Genomic DNA, 18,363 nt, shown 5'->3' on the forward strand with positions numbered 1-18,363 from the left:
GAGTTCCATGCACAGAGGGGAGAGATTCCAGATCCCCCCTCCCGGGGGTGGGGTTATCTCTCCCATAAAGCATGTCTGCCTATTCAGTCCCTTCCTCCCTGGCTCTCTGGCTGGGCTCCTGCCGGTGTTAAGTTGCTCCAAATACCCAGTCTCTTATTTCACATCCTCAGGCAAAGATCCCACAGCCAAGGTGCCCTTTCAGCTTAGCTTTCCCATCGGCTGCTCACTGACAGATAAGCTCCTAAGAAGAGGGAAGAGGGAGGGTGCAGAGGTGGGGAAAACCGGAGCCCACCCCTTTGTTGTCCTCCAGCCCCCAGTGTTGTGTGTGATGGGGTGGCGGCCAGCGGCCTGGCCCCAGGCCCTCATTGGCAGCTGCGACCTGACTTGGCCAAGACACAATGGCATATATGCTTGGGCTTTACCTTAGGGTGGGAATTGGAGGCCGAAAGTTTGTTAAGTGTCAAGAGACAAGGAAACTCTGTTTTGTGTGTGGGCTGGGAGAACGCAGGGGCTCCGGAGCCAGGCTCTGTTTCTGCATAATCTGCCAGACTCCCAGTCCAGACCTCACGGAGATGGCTCATTCCCTGGGCTGGGTAGACTGAGACACGAGTGCTGCTGGGAGTCTGGAGCGAGAAGGAGCCAGTGGATAGAATGTTCTTGCACCTGGATGGACCAGCCACAGCACAAGCTGGGCCCCTGCAGGTAGAGGCGAACCCTTTCTCATTTAGTCAATCCATATCTTGAGTAACACATTTACTGCCGGATGAAGTGGTTCTAATGTACCTTTCTGAAGTGATATAAGTGGTTAAAATAAAAACGGGAGTGGCCAGGAAGTTTGCACAGTTAGGTCCACTGGTCTTACTGCTCTGGGGAGTGAACCTGTATCCTGGACTTAACCTTCCACCTCTGTTCCTCTCTTGCCACTCGCAACCAAAGCGAATGCCTGGAACCTGGTGATAGGGATGATGACGTGGAGTTCGTTGGTATTCCAAACAGGCTCAGCTAATTTCCCCAAGAAGAGGTCCCCAACCATGGCCTCCAAAGATAACCTTGTGGGCAGTGCCTAGGTAACAGAACCCAAGAATTGGGCCTCTGTGTGTAGGTTGGTGCCCAGAATATATCGAAAATGATATCCAGAATGTCCAGAGACTATTTAAAACGTGTATAGAAAGGTAGCAATTAAATGTTTGCCTTGGAATAAGGCTGGCCTCTGCGCTCTCCCAGGAGCCCTCGCCTGGGGAAGATGATTAAAAATAGATCCGAGTAGCACTTCCTGCTTGGCAGATGGCTGACAGCAAACACTGGGGCGTGCAGCTGACCTTTCCCTTCTGAAATCTGCTCTGTTTCCATGATGCCAATTGAGTCCCTCTCTAGACCTAATCAAAGAGCTGGCTGCAAAAAAAAAACAACAAAAAAACCCACACACACCACACACACAAACCACACTTGCCGTCCTGGCTGGGCTCACTTCATGGAGCAACTTGAAAGTGCTGGAATTTGCATGGAAACACCCACTCCGAGTTCCAACTGGCTGGTCCTTGTTTGAAAATGAACAAGTTCTGCTTTCAAATTTGCTGTCCAGGGCTGTGGAGGATCCCACCCCCTCTCTGCCCCCGTCCATAAGGAACGATTAGTGGATGGGGGAGTGATAAGAGCACCCAGTGTTTAGACCTGTGCACAATAGACAATGCTCACTCTCACTTCAGAACAGAGTAGGTGTCCGAAAGAGGGGCTTCTGGAGGTTCGGCTTCTAGGGGTGGCTCCATCCTCGCTTATAAAGCACAATATCAAACTATGGAAGATACAAGGCATGCGTTGTTTTATTATTATATGTAGCAAACATCTAGGGACCCTCACTGGCTTTTCATTGAGTTATTCTCCTCCCCAAGGAAAGAGAGGAGGATATACACAGACTGCCCTTAGTCCTCAAGGGTTTCTTCTACCTACTTCCTTTCCAAGGACAGTCCTTGCGCACCTAGAGTGCTCTCATCCCTTCCAGTCCCATCCGTGTTCTCAGAATCCTTTTAACATCCATAATGTATTATAGGGACCTCTAGGTGGTTTTGTACATATTTTATAGGTTGTAGTCCCATTGGCTAGATTGTAAGCACCTTCAGGGCAGAGCTGACTGGCTGTATTCTCATGGTGCCCAGCAACATCTGACACAGCTGCTCATTACATACTTGCTGACATATAATTACAGAGGCTCCATATTCCTTCAGACGACTGCATCACAAGATTCTGAGCCATACCCTTCTCATCGGAAATCAGGTTCCCCCTCCCCAACTGACTACTTTAATGTGACACAAAACCTTTTGGCCTGGGAGAGGATTTTCCAGGGCCTGATATTTTACAATGGACCTGAGTCTTTCATGTTGGCTGGGCAGAAGGTTGAGCGCCAGAAGATGTGAAGGGGATTTTAGTGCCTGTCTTGAGGATGAGAGTTGCAGGGGAAATGATCAGATAAAATAGACCAGCTGATGTTTTATGCAGATAAACAGGAAGTTTGAAAACACCAGGGAAGAGGTCTAACTCTGAGTCAGAAATGTTTGTTTAATGTGTGAGGCGTATTCTCTCTAGAGAATATGGACTCACAAAATGTTCACCCTTCTAAGAGACCTTACTCAACCCCCTCATTTCACAGATGACACAACTCCCAGCTCAGAGGAACAGGGATCTGTCCAAGGACATCATGGTAGTTGGAGGCAGATGACCCAGCCATGCCTGGCAGGGCTGGGAGTGGGTGGCCGGTTATTCCTACCCAGTCACATTATGCTTCTAGAGGGAATACCAGTAATCACCAGTGCACAGCTTTTGCACTTTGGCAAAAATATTTCTAATATTTATTTGTTCCCGTTTCTTTCTTAAGAGCTCTTTGGCTGTGATTTCTTCAAGCCGTACAATGATCCTCACCACTGTGACCCTTTTAAGTAACATTGGCTCTTCCTTCATAACTCTACTCCTAAACTCAGTCCCTTAGGGTATAAGAGTACAGAGGTTAAATGTAGGTCTTTGCTAATATGCTCACCGGAGGAAACCTACTGTGGGACCACTGCTAACGTGCGAACACACTGATGAACCTACTTCAGTTTGTATGCAGCCTCAAGTCCAGTTATTTCATTAAATAAGGCCTTGCGCTTTGGTTAGCATTTCCAGGAGAGGGAAGTGTTGAAAGTATTTATAGAACACCTAATAGGAAATGAAACGTCAGGTTCAGAAGCAAGTGGTAAACTTGGTGAGGAAATCTGAAGGAACTGACCTGGCTGGAGAACCTGACTGGAGAACCTAGCGAGAGAACATGGCTACAGAACTTGGCTGGAGATCCAAACCAGAATTTGACTGGAGATCCTGGCTAGGCTGCTGATCAACTGAACGCTGTCTCCGTGTCATTCCTTCTTCGCCGACTCCGTCCACACCTTTGGGGACCCCTGGACCTGCTGGGGTTGGACCCCAGCAGTAGAGGAAGTGTGCTACCTTTTATTGAGGGCCTGGTAGATGCCAGGCATTTTACTTTCTTCGAGGTGTTACACCATTTGGCAGATGAGGAACTTGAGACCATGGAGGTCGCCATATCCAATAATATACCCTACAGAGAGTTCCAGAACTGGGAATTTAACTAGTTCATCCAACTGCTTAATTCTTTCATTATACCAAAGCACTAAACTGGGACAGGTTTAGCCCATAGAAGGAAACCTTGATCTGGGCAAGAGAACAGCATTAAAGCTGTAACTTGAAGTGCTATTTGGTACCAAAGGATATAAAGATGGAGGATTTGGGGGGCTCTCAGGAGACAGAGTTCATCCAGCTCATGTAAGTAATTTTGGCACTGTCAGAGCAACTGGTAGCGGGTTTCCGGTCCCTGGAAGTATTTAAGCAGAGGTTGGGTAGCAGTGTGGACAAGGTGCATCGGGTGAGTGGTTGGCCTTTGGAACTTCTTCACATCTCAATAGACTATGAAATTAAAATTAGGTTAAGTCATATGCATATTTGGTTTGGTTTTGAGATCCTCCCCTGCATGAGATTCCTACAGACTGCAGTTAGTTAAGTATTTCTCTTATACCATTTCTCCAAGCATTCTTCTGGGTTCTCTGCTCAGTCTTGGCCATGAAGTTCAGGAATTTTAAGGGGCTTCTTGGTTTTCAATTATTTTTTTTCCATGGGTTGTAAAATCTGAATCATTCATTCAGTAATAAGCTGGGAAGGCTGTTTTCAGGCTGGGATGCAGAGTCTTACGCATGGAAGGTGTACAAATTTAATTGTATCCATTCATTCACGGTGACCAAGCTCTGGTGGAGTGAGTTCTAATTTATTAATTTACAGTAGAACAGATCATCCTGAACGCTTGAAATGTGTGTTATCTTCCTGGAAGGTAGACCCACTTGAGCAAGAGGATTCTATTTAGTCAGCTGCTAAGTAAACATGGCATCAGAGCAGAGCAGAGGAAACTGAATCGCCTAAGAGGTTTTCATCAGTTTTGACAGCTTGATCCACCCTTCTTCTTCTAGGAGATGGCTTTTCCAAGTGGACACACTCTTGAAAAAATTTGAGGCTTGGAGTCAGAAGCCATCATTTAAGTTCTGACCTTGACTTCCAAGCTTTGTGAAGCTGAGTAAATCACTTGAGCCGCCCTGGGCTTCAGTTTCCTCCTGTTGTTTTGGAGGTTGATTCCGTTCATGTATGTGAAAGTGCTTTGCATGTTCTGACATCTTATATATGTGTCATATTAGTCTAGCTCTGTTACGCTCCCCTCTTTCAGGAAGTCACTTGGACAACACCCTTGTTATCCCATCTTCACTCTCCCCTGGACTTTGGAGCCAGACCACCTAGGTCTCCATCATGTATTGGCCTGGGCACATGTCTTAACTTCTCTCTCTGCCTCACTTTTCTCATCTGTAAAATGGGGACGATGATTGTACCTACCTCATTAGATTGTTGAGAGGATTAAATGACTTTGCTTATGTACAACTATTTGAATCCTGCCTGGCATATGATAAACACTACGTAAATGTGAGCCGTTATTGTTATTTCACAACTTAACGAGCCACCTCAGTTTCGTCTATAAACTCTCTCCAATATCACTACAGGATGTGCTTGTTAGGAAAAAATTAAAAAAGCAATTTCCTTCGTACCTTCAGTCTTGGATATTAGGCTTTTCTGGCCTTTTTTTTTGCCCAGATTGGTTGCAGAGCAAGCCTTACCTAGAGAGTCTGTCGGTTTTGCCAACTGACTTCACAGACAGCCTTTGTAGTGCAAGGAAACTTTCATTCCCCAGTGCCCAGTTGGCTTTGGAAACAGAAGCGTAAATTGAACCATAAATCTAAGAAATTGGTATTTGTCCTTCCTAGGTATACAAATGAATAGTGAATTGTTTTCAAAGGCCTCGTGGTTTTGAGAGAAATTTGAGCACCACTGTTTCAGCTTTAGTTTTATATTTCAGTTGAACTGCAAAGGGCCCAGTGATTAATGCCTTGTTGCCATTACATCCTGATTCCACCATCTCTACTGTAACTCAGAAATCAGTCTCCCTGGACTGACCACGTGAGGATGACAGGTCAGGCTTTCTGTAGAGGCCAGTGCTTGCATGACTATGGGACTCCCCCGCTCTTGATCCTTCTGGAGAAAGCGTGCTTCCCATACCTTCTCTCTAGAAAGCAAGGAGGGAATGCAGGATACTGAGAGCTGGTAGCATCTGTTTTCCCACTGGCTGTATGTTTACATTGGCATCTACTGTCCTAACTGTTTGCCACAGACTAGAGAACGTTGGTTCTTCAGAGAACAACCACCGGGCCCCAAGCCACATCTGAGGCCCTTAGGACAGCTGGGGAGGTGTGGGAGAGGAGCTGTGGAGGTCTGTGGCTGGAGAGGGGTTTAGGAGAGTGGCTGGAGAAGCTCTGGGAAGACAGCCCAGTCCTTCCAGAGGAGTTCTACAGCTCCCATTGTAAATCCCCAAAGCCTGGGGTGGTGTGAAAGGAAACGGAATTTATAAATACTTTTTACGGGCCAGGTACTGTGCATTCATTTTATACTCACAATATACCTTTGGAAAAGGCATTCTCTTCTCCCTTTTGTAGATGGGACCTTGAGGCTCAGAAGTGGAAGTGTCTTGCCCAAGGTTACACAACTAGGAAGGGCTGGATCCAAAGCCTCCCCAGATCCAAAGCCTGCCTCTTTTCCACTGCACATCAGGCAGGCGTGACACATGGGGGAGCCGAGCTTGCAGGGTCTTCTCTGGTCCATGGCTTTATTCTAGGTCCTTCCCTGAAAGCAACGCGTTTCACCTGGGTCAACAGGAAGGTGGATTTGTAAGGTCTGATTAAGTGAGGGCAGATCCCAGAATTTCCCCCTTTCACCAGTAAAATGTGACACCTCACCACCTTTTGTTTTTGGCTTTTGGTGCTGTTTCTTGTAACTGGTATGCTCCCATGCCCTTGGAATTTTATGACTCCGCACCGCAGATATTTCCTCCTTTCCAGCCAGTCCCTTCCCTGCCCCTCCCTCCATCTGTTTTGGGAATGTGAGGTTGCCTTGAGACCTACCGAAGCTCAAAGCCAAGAAGGAGGGCTGTAGGAGACCATGCTTCTACCCCTAGGCAGCACACATGGCCTTTTACCCCATTCCAAGTTTCTAGACAGATACGTGAATGCCTTTTGTAGACCATAAACACGTACAAATGGCTTTGTCCTTTCCTAGTCTTTCCTGGTGACCTGTGTCCTAGTTGTGGAAGTCATCGAGTCGGGAAATTCTCCCTTATAATTAACCCAGGTCTCTTATTTCCATTTAAGTCCATTTCCTCTTCTTATTGCAGAGAAGATGGAAGAAATCCCCTTTAATCTTTTCCCTCTGGGCTAAATGTTCCCAGTTTCTTTTTTTAAGTTGCATTTGAGTTCTAATTCTGGAAAATTTCATAATTTTCATTGTTCTTTATTATCATCCTTTCCACTTTCTCCATATGCTTCCTTGGGGTGAAATCCAAACAGGATCCAGTTTATTTTGCTTGGGTTTCAGGTTTTTGGAATGGAGCCTGTCGCTTACATTGACCCTAAGTAGGAAATTCCACTAGGTCTAACTATGAAGGGAGAAAAGAACGAGAAAGGAAAAATAATGACCTGGTCCTCCCCAGCCTAATGCCAGTTCTGTTGAAGTGGAGGTGTTTAGCTGACCCCAATTCTCTATCTCTACCTAACACTTAGGCCACCTTTTCACTGAGATGGTATGTAGTATAGTATATAGTTCTTTGAGCAAACCCATGGAGACAGAAAGTAGATTTGGGGTTGCCTGGGGTTAGAGGCAAGGAAAATGGAAGGTGACTAGTAATGATCTGAGATTTCTTTTAGGGGGTGCAAATTAGATGGTGATGGTTGCACCACCTTGTGAATATACTAAGTGCCACTGAATTGCATACTTTAAAGGGGTGACTTTATGGCAATGGGGATTACCATTCAACTAAACAAAACAGCTTTATGTTGGCACCAGTAAGTTCTTTTATAGTTATCCTAGAGGCCCGATGCACAAAGATGTGTGCAAGAATAGGCCTTCCTTCCTACCATCATCGGCTTCCCTCCCGCAGCCAGGATCTGGGCTGCTTCACTCCTGCCGCTGCCAGGCACCCGGAACCAGGGCTGCTTCACTCCAGCCACCACTGCCACACACTGGGGGCGTGCTCCAAGCCACGCCTTGGCCGCTCAGAGCACGCTCCCACCCCTGGAATGTGTCTGCTGGGGCTGGAGGTGGCACGCAGTACCCTCTCACCCATCTGCGCAGCTCCTCCTGAGCCGGTCGTAATGCCCAGCTAATTTGTATATTACCACTTTATATATATATATAGTAAGACATTCTAACAACAACAACATTTATACAATTCCTTGAAGTTTAGGAAGCTCTTTCTTTTATACACATTATCTTATTTTTTATACAAAACTGGTGTGAATGTGAATACCATTTTGTTGTGCCCATTTTATAGATTAGAAAATTGAGTTTGGGGGAAGTGAATTGGCTTGCCAGGGCTCAAACTCTGTCAGTCTGCCTCTTTGAAGCCCATGTAATTAAAACTGTGCCTGTGGTATATGTCAGCGTTTATTCCAGTACTGCCAGCAGTATGGGAGAGCAGCAGGTCATCCACAAAAATCTGCTCTGTAGCCCCCCATAAGCCAGCTGCTTATATAGGATAAGACAGAGCTTACATGGGGAAGTAGGGATTACAGGTATGGGGAAGTAAGCTATGCAGGCCTGGGTGGGACTCCATAACCTGTCCATGATAACAGGCAGCTCTTGAATGAGAATGGCTGCATTCAAAAATTGACTCCCAGATCCAAGGCCGACTCCCTGGGCCCAGGGGTACACAACTCCCAGCCAGGTCAGAATGTCCTTTCTTTAACCAACACAAGGCAATCATGGTTAACAGAGCATGATTAATATTTCCTATAACCATAGCTAGTCCCCAATATTCTATTTTTGCCCCTCACAGAGTCACAGAGCATCATGAGTGAAAAGAACCATGGGGAGCGTCAGTCTACCTCCTCCATTTTTGTGGAGACATTGAGTTGCAAAGAGTGAAAGATTTATCTTTTGTCATAATAGTAGAGAAAGGAGGAGACCAAAGTCACCAAAGAAAAGGATGTCTACGAACCGAGTAGATGAGAAGCAGCCTTTTCATTGCGCCTCTCCGGCTCCTGAAAAGGCCCAGGGGGAGAGACAGGGAACTGACCTTTTCCCTCTGCACTTCAGTCACGCTGTTTTACTTATCCTTCAACAGCCCTATGAAATACAGACATGGTCTCACCTACAGATGTGAAAGATGTAGAAGCTGAGAGAGGCTAAGTGATTCTCCCAAGATCAAGTAGCTTGTAAGTTGAAGTTGCAAAACCAGAATTTTTTTTGTTTGTTTGTTTTATTTTTGTTAATCCTCACCTGAGGATATTTTTTCATCAACTTTTTTTTGTTTGTTTGTTTGAGAGAGGGAACAACAGAGAGAAACATCGATGTGAGAGAAACACATCGATTGGTTGCCTCCTGCAGGAGCCCTTTGGTTCGAAGGCCAGATGCTCTATCCATGACCCAAACCGGCTGGGGCGCAAAACCAGAATTTGATCCAAATTTCTGGTGCCAAGACTCAGTTCTCTCACTGAAACCGGTTTGGCTCAGTGGATAGAGCGTCGGCCTGCGAACTGAAAGGTCCCAGGTTCGATTCCGGTCAAGGGCATGTAACTTGGTTGTGGGCACATCCCCAGTAGGAGATGTGCCGGGGGCAGCTGATCGATGTTTCTCTCTCATTGATGTTTTTAACTCTCTATCTCTCTCCCTTCCTCTCTGTAAAAAATCAATAAAATATATTAAAAAAAAACAAACACAAAAAACCTCAGTCCTCTTATCGTGTGCAGATATGCATCCAGCTCCTGGTGGACATCTGCTTCCCCATCCCTCTGCGCATCCCCTGAGGCACGTGCTCAGTTGAAAAGGGTTGGCCTTCCCAAGAGAGGAGGGGACCTGTGTGCGAGAGGCTCTGCTTGCTGCCAGGAGGCCTTCACGCCTGAGTCTGTCCAAGTATCCAGGACTCCAGGGCCAGGGCCTGGGCCTGTCACCACGGGGAAGGAACCACATGTTTGCTCTATTGCCACCTCCCCATAGAAGTATTCATTTTTCAATGGTCCTCCTCCTTTTCAAAGGCATAGCTGTCTTCCAGACTTTCAAAGGGGCCAGAAATCAGTGGTTTTGGCTACTAAACAGGAAACTCAAAGCCCTTTCCGTTCCTTTGAGCTAGCTGGAAGGGCTGGGCCTGAAATGATTACTTTCCTATAAAGGACAGAAGAAAAGTTCTGTGTAACTTAAAAAACAAAAAACAAAAAACTTTCCCAGAGGCCTAAATACCAGCCGTGGTTGACACACAACATGGCAAAGAGCTGCCTTGTTGCCTGGCAGTGCTGACAGCCAACTAATGTGTCTGACCGTCTGTTTGGGATCTCCTAGCCTGAGATTCTGGTTGCTTCATCCTGGTTGCTTCCTGAACCTCTTCTCAGTCTCCCCACCTTTGGTACCACCCTCACTCGGGGGAGTGCCAGGCTGTGCCTGGTTGCGCCAGGCTGGGCCGGGCCCCACAGGATACAGCGACCCAGCCGGGGCTATTCTTGTCTGTGTCTATTTGCAAGATGCCTGTTGTTCTCAGTCGCTGTTTTTCCCATCATAACTGTGGACTTGGCAGGGGGCCCGTGTGAAAGGCCTGGTGGGAGAGCTCTGCCCCAGGAAACGCGGCTGCTCCCAAGTGCCAGGCTGAGGAAGCAGGTTCTCAGACAGCCGCTCAGGGGCCACCTGAGTGGATGCTGCCGGGTGACAGCCCCGCTTGGGTCCGGCACCCTTTTGCAGAGCGCTGGCGCCTGCCAGCATGCTGTCGTGGAACAAGCCTGCGCGAACCATAGTGGCCCTGCGAGGTGCCGCTGGGGCTGGCTGGCTGGCGTTTCTCTTCTGTGTGTGTCCTCCCCTAGCCCCACTTTCTAGGAATTCTAATCTGTGTCAGGCCAGAGAACATTCCTCTTGGGCCCTACCCCAGAGCCCCAGAGCAGTGGCCTCCAGACTTTTAAAATCACACACCCCTGGCAGTAAAATGTTCGTGCATATACTCCTAATTTGCATACTTACAAATGGTATGCATGTGCTACTATGTAATGTGTACATTAGAAACATATAGGCAAAGGAAATCTTAATAATTTATGTAATTTTAAAGGACGGAAGAAAAATGAAAAAATTATAAATTTGCTTTTAATCTGGTTTAATTGAAGGTATAGGTCATTGAATATACTCTTTAAGCAAAATTAAATCTTGTTCCTCACTCTCTGATTCCGTGATTCCAAGGTACGTCCCAAGCAGAGTGCATTTCGGTACTTCATTGTAAGTTTCCTTCGCTGGAAACGGACTTTCAAAGAAAGGGCGATTCCGTGGAACATGTGTAGCGTCGTCGTGCTTACCCAACCCTGACCCCATTTTCCAGCCCATCCACCAGTTACACAAAGGCTTTTGCTGAACTTTGCAGTTGCTCTTGTGGTTTTTAACAAGGCTGCAAACCCCTCCGAAGCTCTTTGTTTGGAATTCTTTTAAATAGATAAGGAAATTGTTTACAATTCCTAATTATACAACTATAGGAGTACAGTGTAGAGGTACAGGAAACTTTAGAGATGGCTATTCTTTAAAATTTTATTGGATTTTTAGTTTTTATTTATCTAATTGGATTTTTAAAAATGATTTTTAATTCTATACACAGTAAAATTATAGTTCTGTGAGTGTTGACAAATACATACTCTTGTAACCATTCTCACAAGTCAGAACAGTCTCACCACCCCATCAGCCCTTTGTGGTCAAATTCTCCCCTGTTCCATAGCCTTTGGCAACCGCTGGTCACCTCAGCCCAGTGCATTTCAGGTTCATCCATGTTGCTATATGTATCCGTAGTCAGATATGTGATTTTCAGATATTTCCTCCCAGTCTTATTTTTTTTATTCTCTTACGAGTATCTTTTTCAGAGCAAACGTTAAAATTTTTTAAGAAGTTCAATTTGGCAGGTTTTAAAAATTATGTTCCTGTTGAAGTATCTTAAATCTTTTCTAACATTAAGTAACAAAGATTTTCTCCTGCATTTTCTTCTAAATATTGTTCATTTTTAATTAATTTGTGCATAGGCATTTCTGTTGTAGACTACAAAGATCACATAAAATGAAAATACTGCCAAAAGCCAGTCCTCTTCATAGCAAAAGTTTCTTTGAAGGGACAGATTTAGTGTGTTTATGTTTTTGGAAAATCTGGCAAAATAGCCTACTTTTTACCACAAAAGGCAGCTAATTTGGAGTGCTCGTCTTTTTGCAAAAGAAAAATGTATAACTTATATTTACATTTTAAAGATTTTTTATGTAAATAAGCCTCTTTGTGGTCCTTTATCTCATTACAAAAAATTACAAGGATCCTACTGTTTAAAGATCTGCTTTTATGAGCTCAGTCTCCTTATTGACATCCCAGAGCACAGAAATAGTGATATTCACAATGTGCTGAAAGCAAAGGCAGAAGAGTATCCCCCCCCAAAAAAACAACATGCACACAGCGAGAACCCCATACTTCCTGTTAGATACCTGTACACATGACACATACTAGCCCAGGAAGATCCCAGAGGCAATCCATGTCTTATGTCTGTTTAGCAAAACTTTAAAGATGAAAGAGAATAGATAAAATTTCCAGTATTCTTGTCCTACTCTGGGGGTTTGCCTTGTGTACCTTCTGGGGATACCGCTGCCCTGGAAAGTCTTAGAAAGCTGCCTCGCTTCCTGCTTTCCACTTGTGCCGAACAGATAGTGGGTGACCTGTGAGTGTTTGAGAAACAGATGACTTTTCCTGTCATAAATGGTAAAGCTGTGGTGCCGTTTTCCTGCCTGCTTTCTTCTAGAATTTATTTTCCCATCACCACCTTCGTCTAAGCTCTGAACTTAAAGGTCTTGACAAATGTTTTTTTTACTTTATTTGTATTATAATTTTTTAAATATATTTTTATTGATTTCAGAGAGGAAGGCAGGGGGAGAGAGGCAATGATGAGAATCATTGATCGGCTGCCTCCTGCACGCCCCCTACTGGGAATCGAGCCTGCAACCCAGGCATGTGCCCTTGACTGGAATCTAACCCAGGACCCTTCAGCCCGAAGGCCGATGCGCTATCCACTGAGCCAAACCAGCTAGGGCTTGACAAATGTTTTTTAGAGGATGACACTCCTGATTATTCATAATGTATGGCCATTGAACTATAAGTGAATATAATTTTGGAGCTGGCAGGGGACTTGGAGGTCAGCTAATCCAAATTCGTTCTTAAAATCAAATAAAAAAATTAACAGGGAACAGGAGGTGTCCAGAACACAGGTGCCAGTGGGACACCTCTTCCTGGGGCGGTCAGAGGAAGCCAAGCAGAGACTTAGCATTGGTGGGTGAAGAGCCTCCCCCCCACCCCCCGGGGCAACACTGTGGGCAAAGTTGGTGAAGTGCAAGTTCCAGGAACTTCATGGGGTTGGGCCCGACTAGAGCAAAGGCTACCATGGGAAAGGAGCAGGAGAAGAGGCTGCAGAGGTGGTGGGGCCAGATCCTGAGGCCCTTGATATCCTGGCTGGGCTCAGGTGTCTTCATGCTCTAAGGTTGAGCCAATAGGTTGGCCAAATCTGTGCTCTGTGTCCCTGGGACATTATCTCATCCAAACACTTCCAGGCTTCAAGGCTGTGACACTCATGTTCATGCTCAAGTCTAGTCTGAGAGCTCCTGTGTTTCTCAGGGATGTTTCAAGACCCAGGAGAGTTGGTTTAGGTTTGAGCAGCAGCTGAGGACCCAGGAGAGTTGGTTTAGGTTTGAGCAGCAGCTGGGGAACATCTGGAGCTACACCTGGGAGCAAAGGCTTCTGGTGTGTTTGTATGTTAGAGGCAACCAACGGTTCAGCTGCCCCAGAGGCAGCTTTCCCACAAGTCAAGCATTCTGCCTTTCCCTCTGGCTGGCGGCACTGATCCCTGAAGTCCTGCGCTTCTGACAGCAACTGTCTCATGGGCACCGATCTGCATCCGGTCTGGTTAACCAGTCACCCCCAGGTTTCTCCAGCCACTGAGTAACAGAGGTCATGGGAGAGCCCCTTTTGCATTGGTTTGTTTTCAGAGTGGATTTCAGAGCAGACTGAGATATTTAATGCAGGGTACAACCGTCAGACCATTAAAAATGCAGGCAGCAATGCAGAACACGGCTGGCTCATGTCAGCCAGACATTTCAGGGTAACCGGAGGAGGCAAACATGGCTAGGGCCGGTGTTAGTGGGAGTAGACGCCAAATGGCATGGCAGGCCCTGGCTCCTGTTTCTCCTGTTCCCTGCCACCCCCCAGCCGGAAGAGGAGAAAACTCATATTTAAGCTAGACGTTTAAATGGGAGTGCTGCTTAGCGAGCACTCCTGTGACCTGGAGATCAAGTTGCTCACACCTCAAAAGGAGACGTCCCGTGTAGGAGGGTTGTAACTGTCATGGAGGTTAGACTCTACACCAGTGGTTCTCAACCTTCCTAATGCCGCGGCCCTTTAATACAGTTCCTCATGTTGTGGTGACCCCCAATTTCATTGTTACAAATTGAACATAATTAAAGCATAGTGATTAATCACAAAAACAATATGTAATTATATATGTGTTTTCCGATGGTCTTAGGCGACCCCTGTGAAAGGGTCGTTCGACCCCCAAAGGGGTCGCAACCCACAGGTTGAGAACCGCTGCCCTACACGAAGTCACGACACATGAGAAGAAGGTGGGTTTGATGGTTTTTTCTTGCCTCAGGGACTCTTCGCTGTCTCTGTAGAGTTGGACCAAGAGGGTGAGCAAAAGTACCGGTGCTGGTTTCCATGCCCTAGACTACTCGAGGAAAGCCGTGGCCAGCACACAGGGCTGAAATCAAGTGGGTCTAGGAAAGGCCAGTGTGGATCAGTGACCTCAGGTGGATCCTTATATCAGAGGATGTCAGGAGGGAATTGGGAATTTGTGTTTTTAAATACCTTCTCACCTGGGCTACTGAACAGGAGACAGTCCTGGTGTGGGCTGGCCAGGCTCCTTAGCTCTGTCTGTTCTGCCTTCTCCTGGAATGCTAACTGGCTCACTGTTCCCTTTTTTCTTTGTCAATCCTGGAAGGTCATGATCACTGTGATTTGGGCTGGTTTTCCCGAATGGGTGGGTGAAAGAGACGTCTAACCATCGATTTGTGTTCTTGCATTTCAGTCGTTCCAAGGAAGTCAAGGACGCGCATACCTCTTTAACTCCGTGTGAGTGTCTCTCTACAGTACATCCATTGTTTGGTGCAAATTTGAGGGTTGGGGGGAAAACACAACACTCAATGATAAACAGTGGACCCTGCCCTCTGTGCCACAATAAAAAACTCGTGGCATGTTGCGCTCCACAAGTAGTCACCAGTTATCTTTGGGGGATTTTTTGGCAGCATCTTTGGCTACAAACAATATATTCCCCTAGCCCCAGGCACCTCAGAGAGCTGTGGTCTCATAGGGAAGAAGCTGAAGTGCCTCTTAGAAAGCCTCTGTATGAGGGCTTCTAACCAGGTCTGAGGCATGTTGGGAGAAGGAAGAGATTGCACAGAAGACACCAGCATCTGCTGGAGGACCTAAGGCTGGAGGGAAGGCCCAGTTAGAGAAGGCCCTCCAGTCCTCCAGCAGATACACAGTCTGCCCCAGGCCTCAGTCATTAACTGGGCACGTCATTTACGGCCTCTTCCTTCCCGGCAAAGGAAGGTGAAGCACACGCAAGCCGAGGAGCTGACAGTGAAAACCCTGCGTGCACAGTTGAGATGGTGCGTGCTCTGTGGAGGAGCAGAGTGTATTTGACACCCAGGGCTCGCTCACCCTGTGCTCAGGGCAAGATTGGGCTGTCATGTTTCACATTTCCAGCTGCAGCCGGCCCCCAGGAAGCTCCGAGGAGCTGTGCCCACGGCTGTGGACTTCACAGCGTGGCCATCAGTTTGTCCCTTTATATCACAAGATTGAGAGCACCTCTTAGGAACATTCCAAGCAAAATCTCCACCGTCAAGACTATTTTTAGTCCCCTTGTTGAATCAGAACTTGCAGACCTAAAAGTCACTTCAGTGGAGATTTTCCACGTGGCTGTCCTTTGGGGGTTGTTATTGATTTCAGTTATGGGGGGCACCCTCTTTGGTGTGGGTTTCCCCCGAGGCCTCTGTGCTCAGTGGATTTTTTGCTGGGAGCTCAGCTTGAGCAACTGATGCTGAATAGGTGACTGACTACCCGTTCTCTCTTTCTGTCCCTTGGCATAGAGTTAATGTGGGCTGTGGGCCTGCGGAGGAGCGAGTGTTGCTAACAGGACTGCACGCAGTCGCTGACATTTACTGTGAAAACTGCAAAACCACTCTGGGCTGGAAATATGTAAGTATTGAGAAGTCTGGTGGAGAGAGGGACATGCAGGGGAAGCCGAGAGCCTCGCTCTAGAAGTAACCTTTCTGTGGCCTGGGGGTACTGTCTTTGACCAGGATGGGAACCTGACCCCAAAGAGCAGCTCATGGCACACTCCTGTTTGCCACACGCATTCTTCCCTTTTGACTACTCATTCCCTCACACCACCCCTGAGACAGACAGACACATACACACCCCGCCTTTGCCTTTAAATAAATAATAATTACACTGGGACGGAGCATTTCCTGACAGGCCCTTTCACAAGGGCCGTCTAAGACCACCGGAAAACACATATATAATTACATATTGTTTTTGTGATTAATCACTATGCTTTAATTATGTTCAATTTGTAACAATGAAATTGGGGGTCACCACAACATGAGGAACTGTATTAAAGGGTCACGGCATTAGGAAGGTTGAGAACCACTGCCCTAAAGGATAGGTCATATGTTAACCCCTATTTTTAAAAAATAAGTTTTTATTGACCTGAGAGGAAGAGAGAGATAGAAACATCGTTGAGAGAGAGAATCATTGATCTGCTGCCTCCTGCACGACCCCCCCACTGGAGATTGAGCCCACAACCCCTTCATGTGCCCTGACCAGGAATTGGACTCTGACCTCCTGATTCACAGGTTGATGCTCAAACTCTGAGCCAAGCCAGCCGGCTTAACCCCTATTAAGGACGAGGACACTGAGGCTTAGGGAGGTTAGTAGTACGTACAATGTTATCTAGCCATTACATGACTAAATAGGATAGGGGTCCAGGTTGTGGTCTGACTGCAGCGCCCATGCTTTCATGCCCCAGTCAATGCCCCCAGAGCATCTCTAGTCCTGGGCCCTGTGCTCTGCATCATCAAGCATTGGTAGTGCATGCCCACTGTCAGCCATAGTCACGGCTGGACTTTGCCAACTGGACATTCATCCCTTCATTGCTTAACTCAGCAAGTATTTTCCACACCTTCTCGGTACCTAGGAAAGTCAGCAGTCCTTTGCCAGGGTGGGAGGAGGTATATGTGTTCTATGAAAATACTTGTATTGTTGTTGTTTTTACTGGGTGATCTTTCACAGTGCTTTTCTCTGCCCTTTCTGTCACTGTGGCGGAATTGAACAAATGAGTCTTCCTGTCTCTGGGAGGGCAGTTTATCCCATATAAGATCCCTTACATTCCGCCTTTTCAGTCGCCTAGGGTCATGTCACCTGCGTCAGGTAGGAGGAGCCTGCAGGAGTCCAAACTGCTGGCAGAAGGATAATGACGTGTGGATGTGGGTTTGTTGTTGTAACACATGTACCACTCTACGGGGTCTGCTGGTGGGGGAGGTTGTGTGTCTGTGGGAGCAGGAGAGTAGAGGGGAAATCTCTGTGCCTTCTGCTCCTTTTGTGCTGTGAGTCTAAAACTATCCTGAAAATAGGACTTCTATTTAAAAAGGATGTTGAACAATGGAGGCCAGGCATAAAAGTATACTTGCATTTAAATAAAGTTTAAAAATATGCAAATCTTGAAACCGGCTGCAGGTGGAGTCTGTAATGAGCAGCATTTGCATCTCCCTTGAAAGGTTTGGATTAGAAAGGAAAAAGCCTAGACTGTGTTTCACGACACCCAGGTGGTTCGGCCCGAGCTCCCTATGGTTCCCTTGGTGGTTTCTTCTGGGGAAAAACTGGCCTTGACCATTCGCCGCCCCCCCCCCCCACCCCCCCCCCGTGTGGCCACTGGCCCTGCTGGGTGATCTGGGGGCCACGGTTCTGGATTGATTATCCAGTAATGCTCTCCCCCTTCTCTTGGCTGTCTGATTCCTTTCAGGCGGTGCTGGGTTACAGAGAGAAGATAAGTCTGAGTTGGTTGGTTTTGCTCCTAAATTACTTCAGGGCAAATGACTCACTGCTTGACAGAGCTTTATTGAGAGCCTTTGTGTTTGTTGGATACAAAAGGGAAGCTATGTAGTCCTTGCCCCTGGGTGTTCGCAGTCCTGGCCGGGGAGCAAAGCCACAGGTAAACGGAGGAGATAGTGGGGCAGGTAGAATGTATGCATCCATCTCCCCAAATATCTGTTGATCGCCTCTGTGTGCCGGGCCAGGGCTCCAGCCTTCACCCCATGATTTCTTCTGACCCGCACAGTAATCCTGAGAAATGCTTTAATTGTCCCAGTTTTGTAAATGGAAAGTTTATCATTTTGTACATTGCAAACCGTTAAGTGGCGCTTCTGACACTGGGAAGCAGAGTGGAGCTCTCACGCTGGGTGGAGTTCAGACTCCAGATGTGGTGCTCCGTCCAGTGGAGCCCAGTGGTGACATTTTGCAAATGCCCTGTGGCTTGGGGAGTGTTGATTTTTTTCTGTATTTTGTGTTTTTTTTTTGTGTGTGTGTGTGTGTTTTAAATAAGGATACACTCCCACTTTCCTAGTTTTGTTTTTTCCTCTC

At 46.8% G+C, this 18,363-nt stretch overlaps 1 protein-coding gene across 5 annotated transcripts in view; it reads left to right on the forward strand.

Moving 5' to 3' along the window:
- YPEL2 (yippee like 2) overlaps window positions 1-18,363 on the forward strand; it is a 90,341-nt gene that overhangs the window by 65,594 nt on the left and 6,384 nt on the right. For all 5 annotated transcript variants that reach the window (XR_004972789.1, XR_004972787.1, XM_036340141.1 and 2 more), the window contains 2 exons: window positions 14,750-14,793; window positions 15,813-15,921. Coding sequence is in view for 3 of the 5 variants with exons in the window: in XM_036340141.1 (XP_036196034.1) it covers window positions 14,750-14,793; window positions 15,813-15,921 (153 nt within the window). In the remaining 2 variants the exon portion in view is untranslated. The remainder of the gene's footprint in view (window positions 1-14,749; window positions 14,794-15,812; window positions 15,922-18,363) is intronic.

This window comes from Myotis myotis, unplaced genomic scaffold, assembly GCF_014108235.1.
Source record: "Myotis myotis isolate mMyoMyo1 unplaced genomic scaffold, mMyoMyo1.p scaffold_m19_p_17, whole genome shotgun sequence".
NCBI classification, from domain to species: Eukaryota; Metazoa; Chordata; class Mammalia; order Chiroptera; family Vespertilionidae; genus Myotis; species Myotis myotis.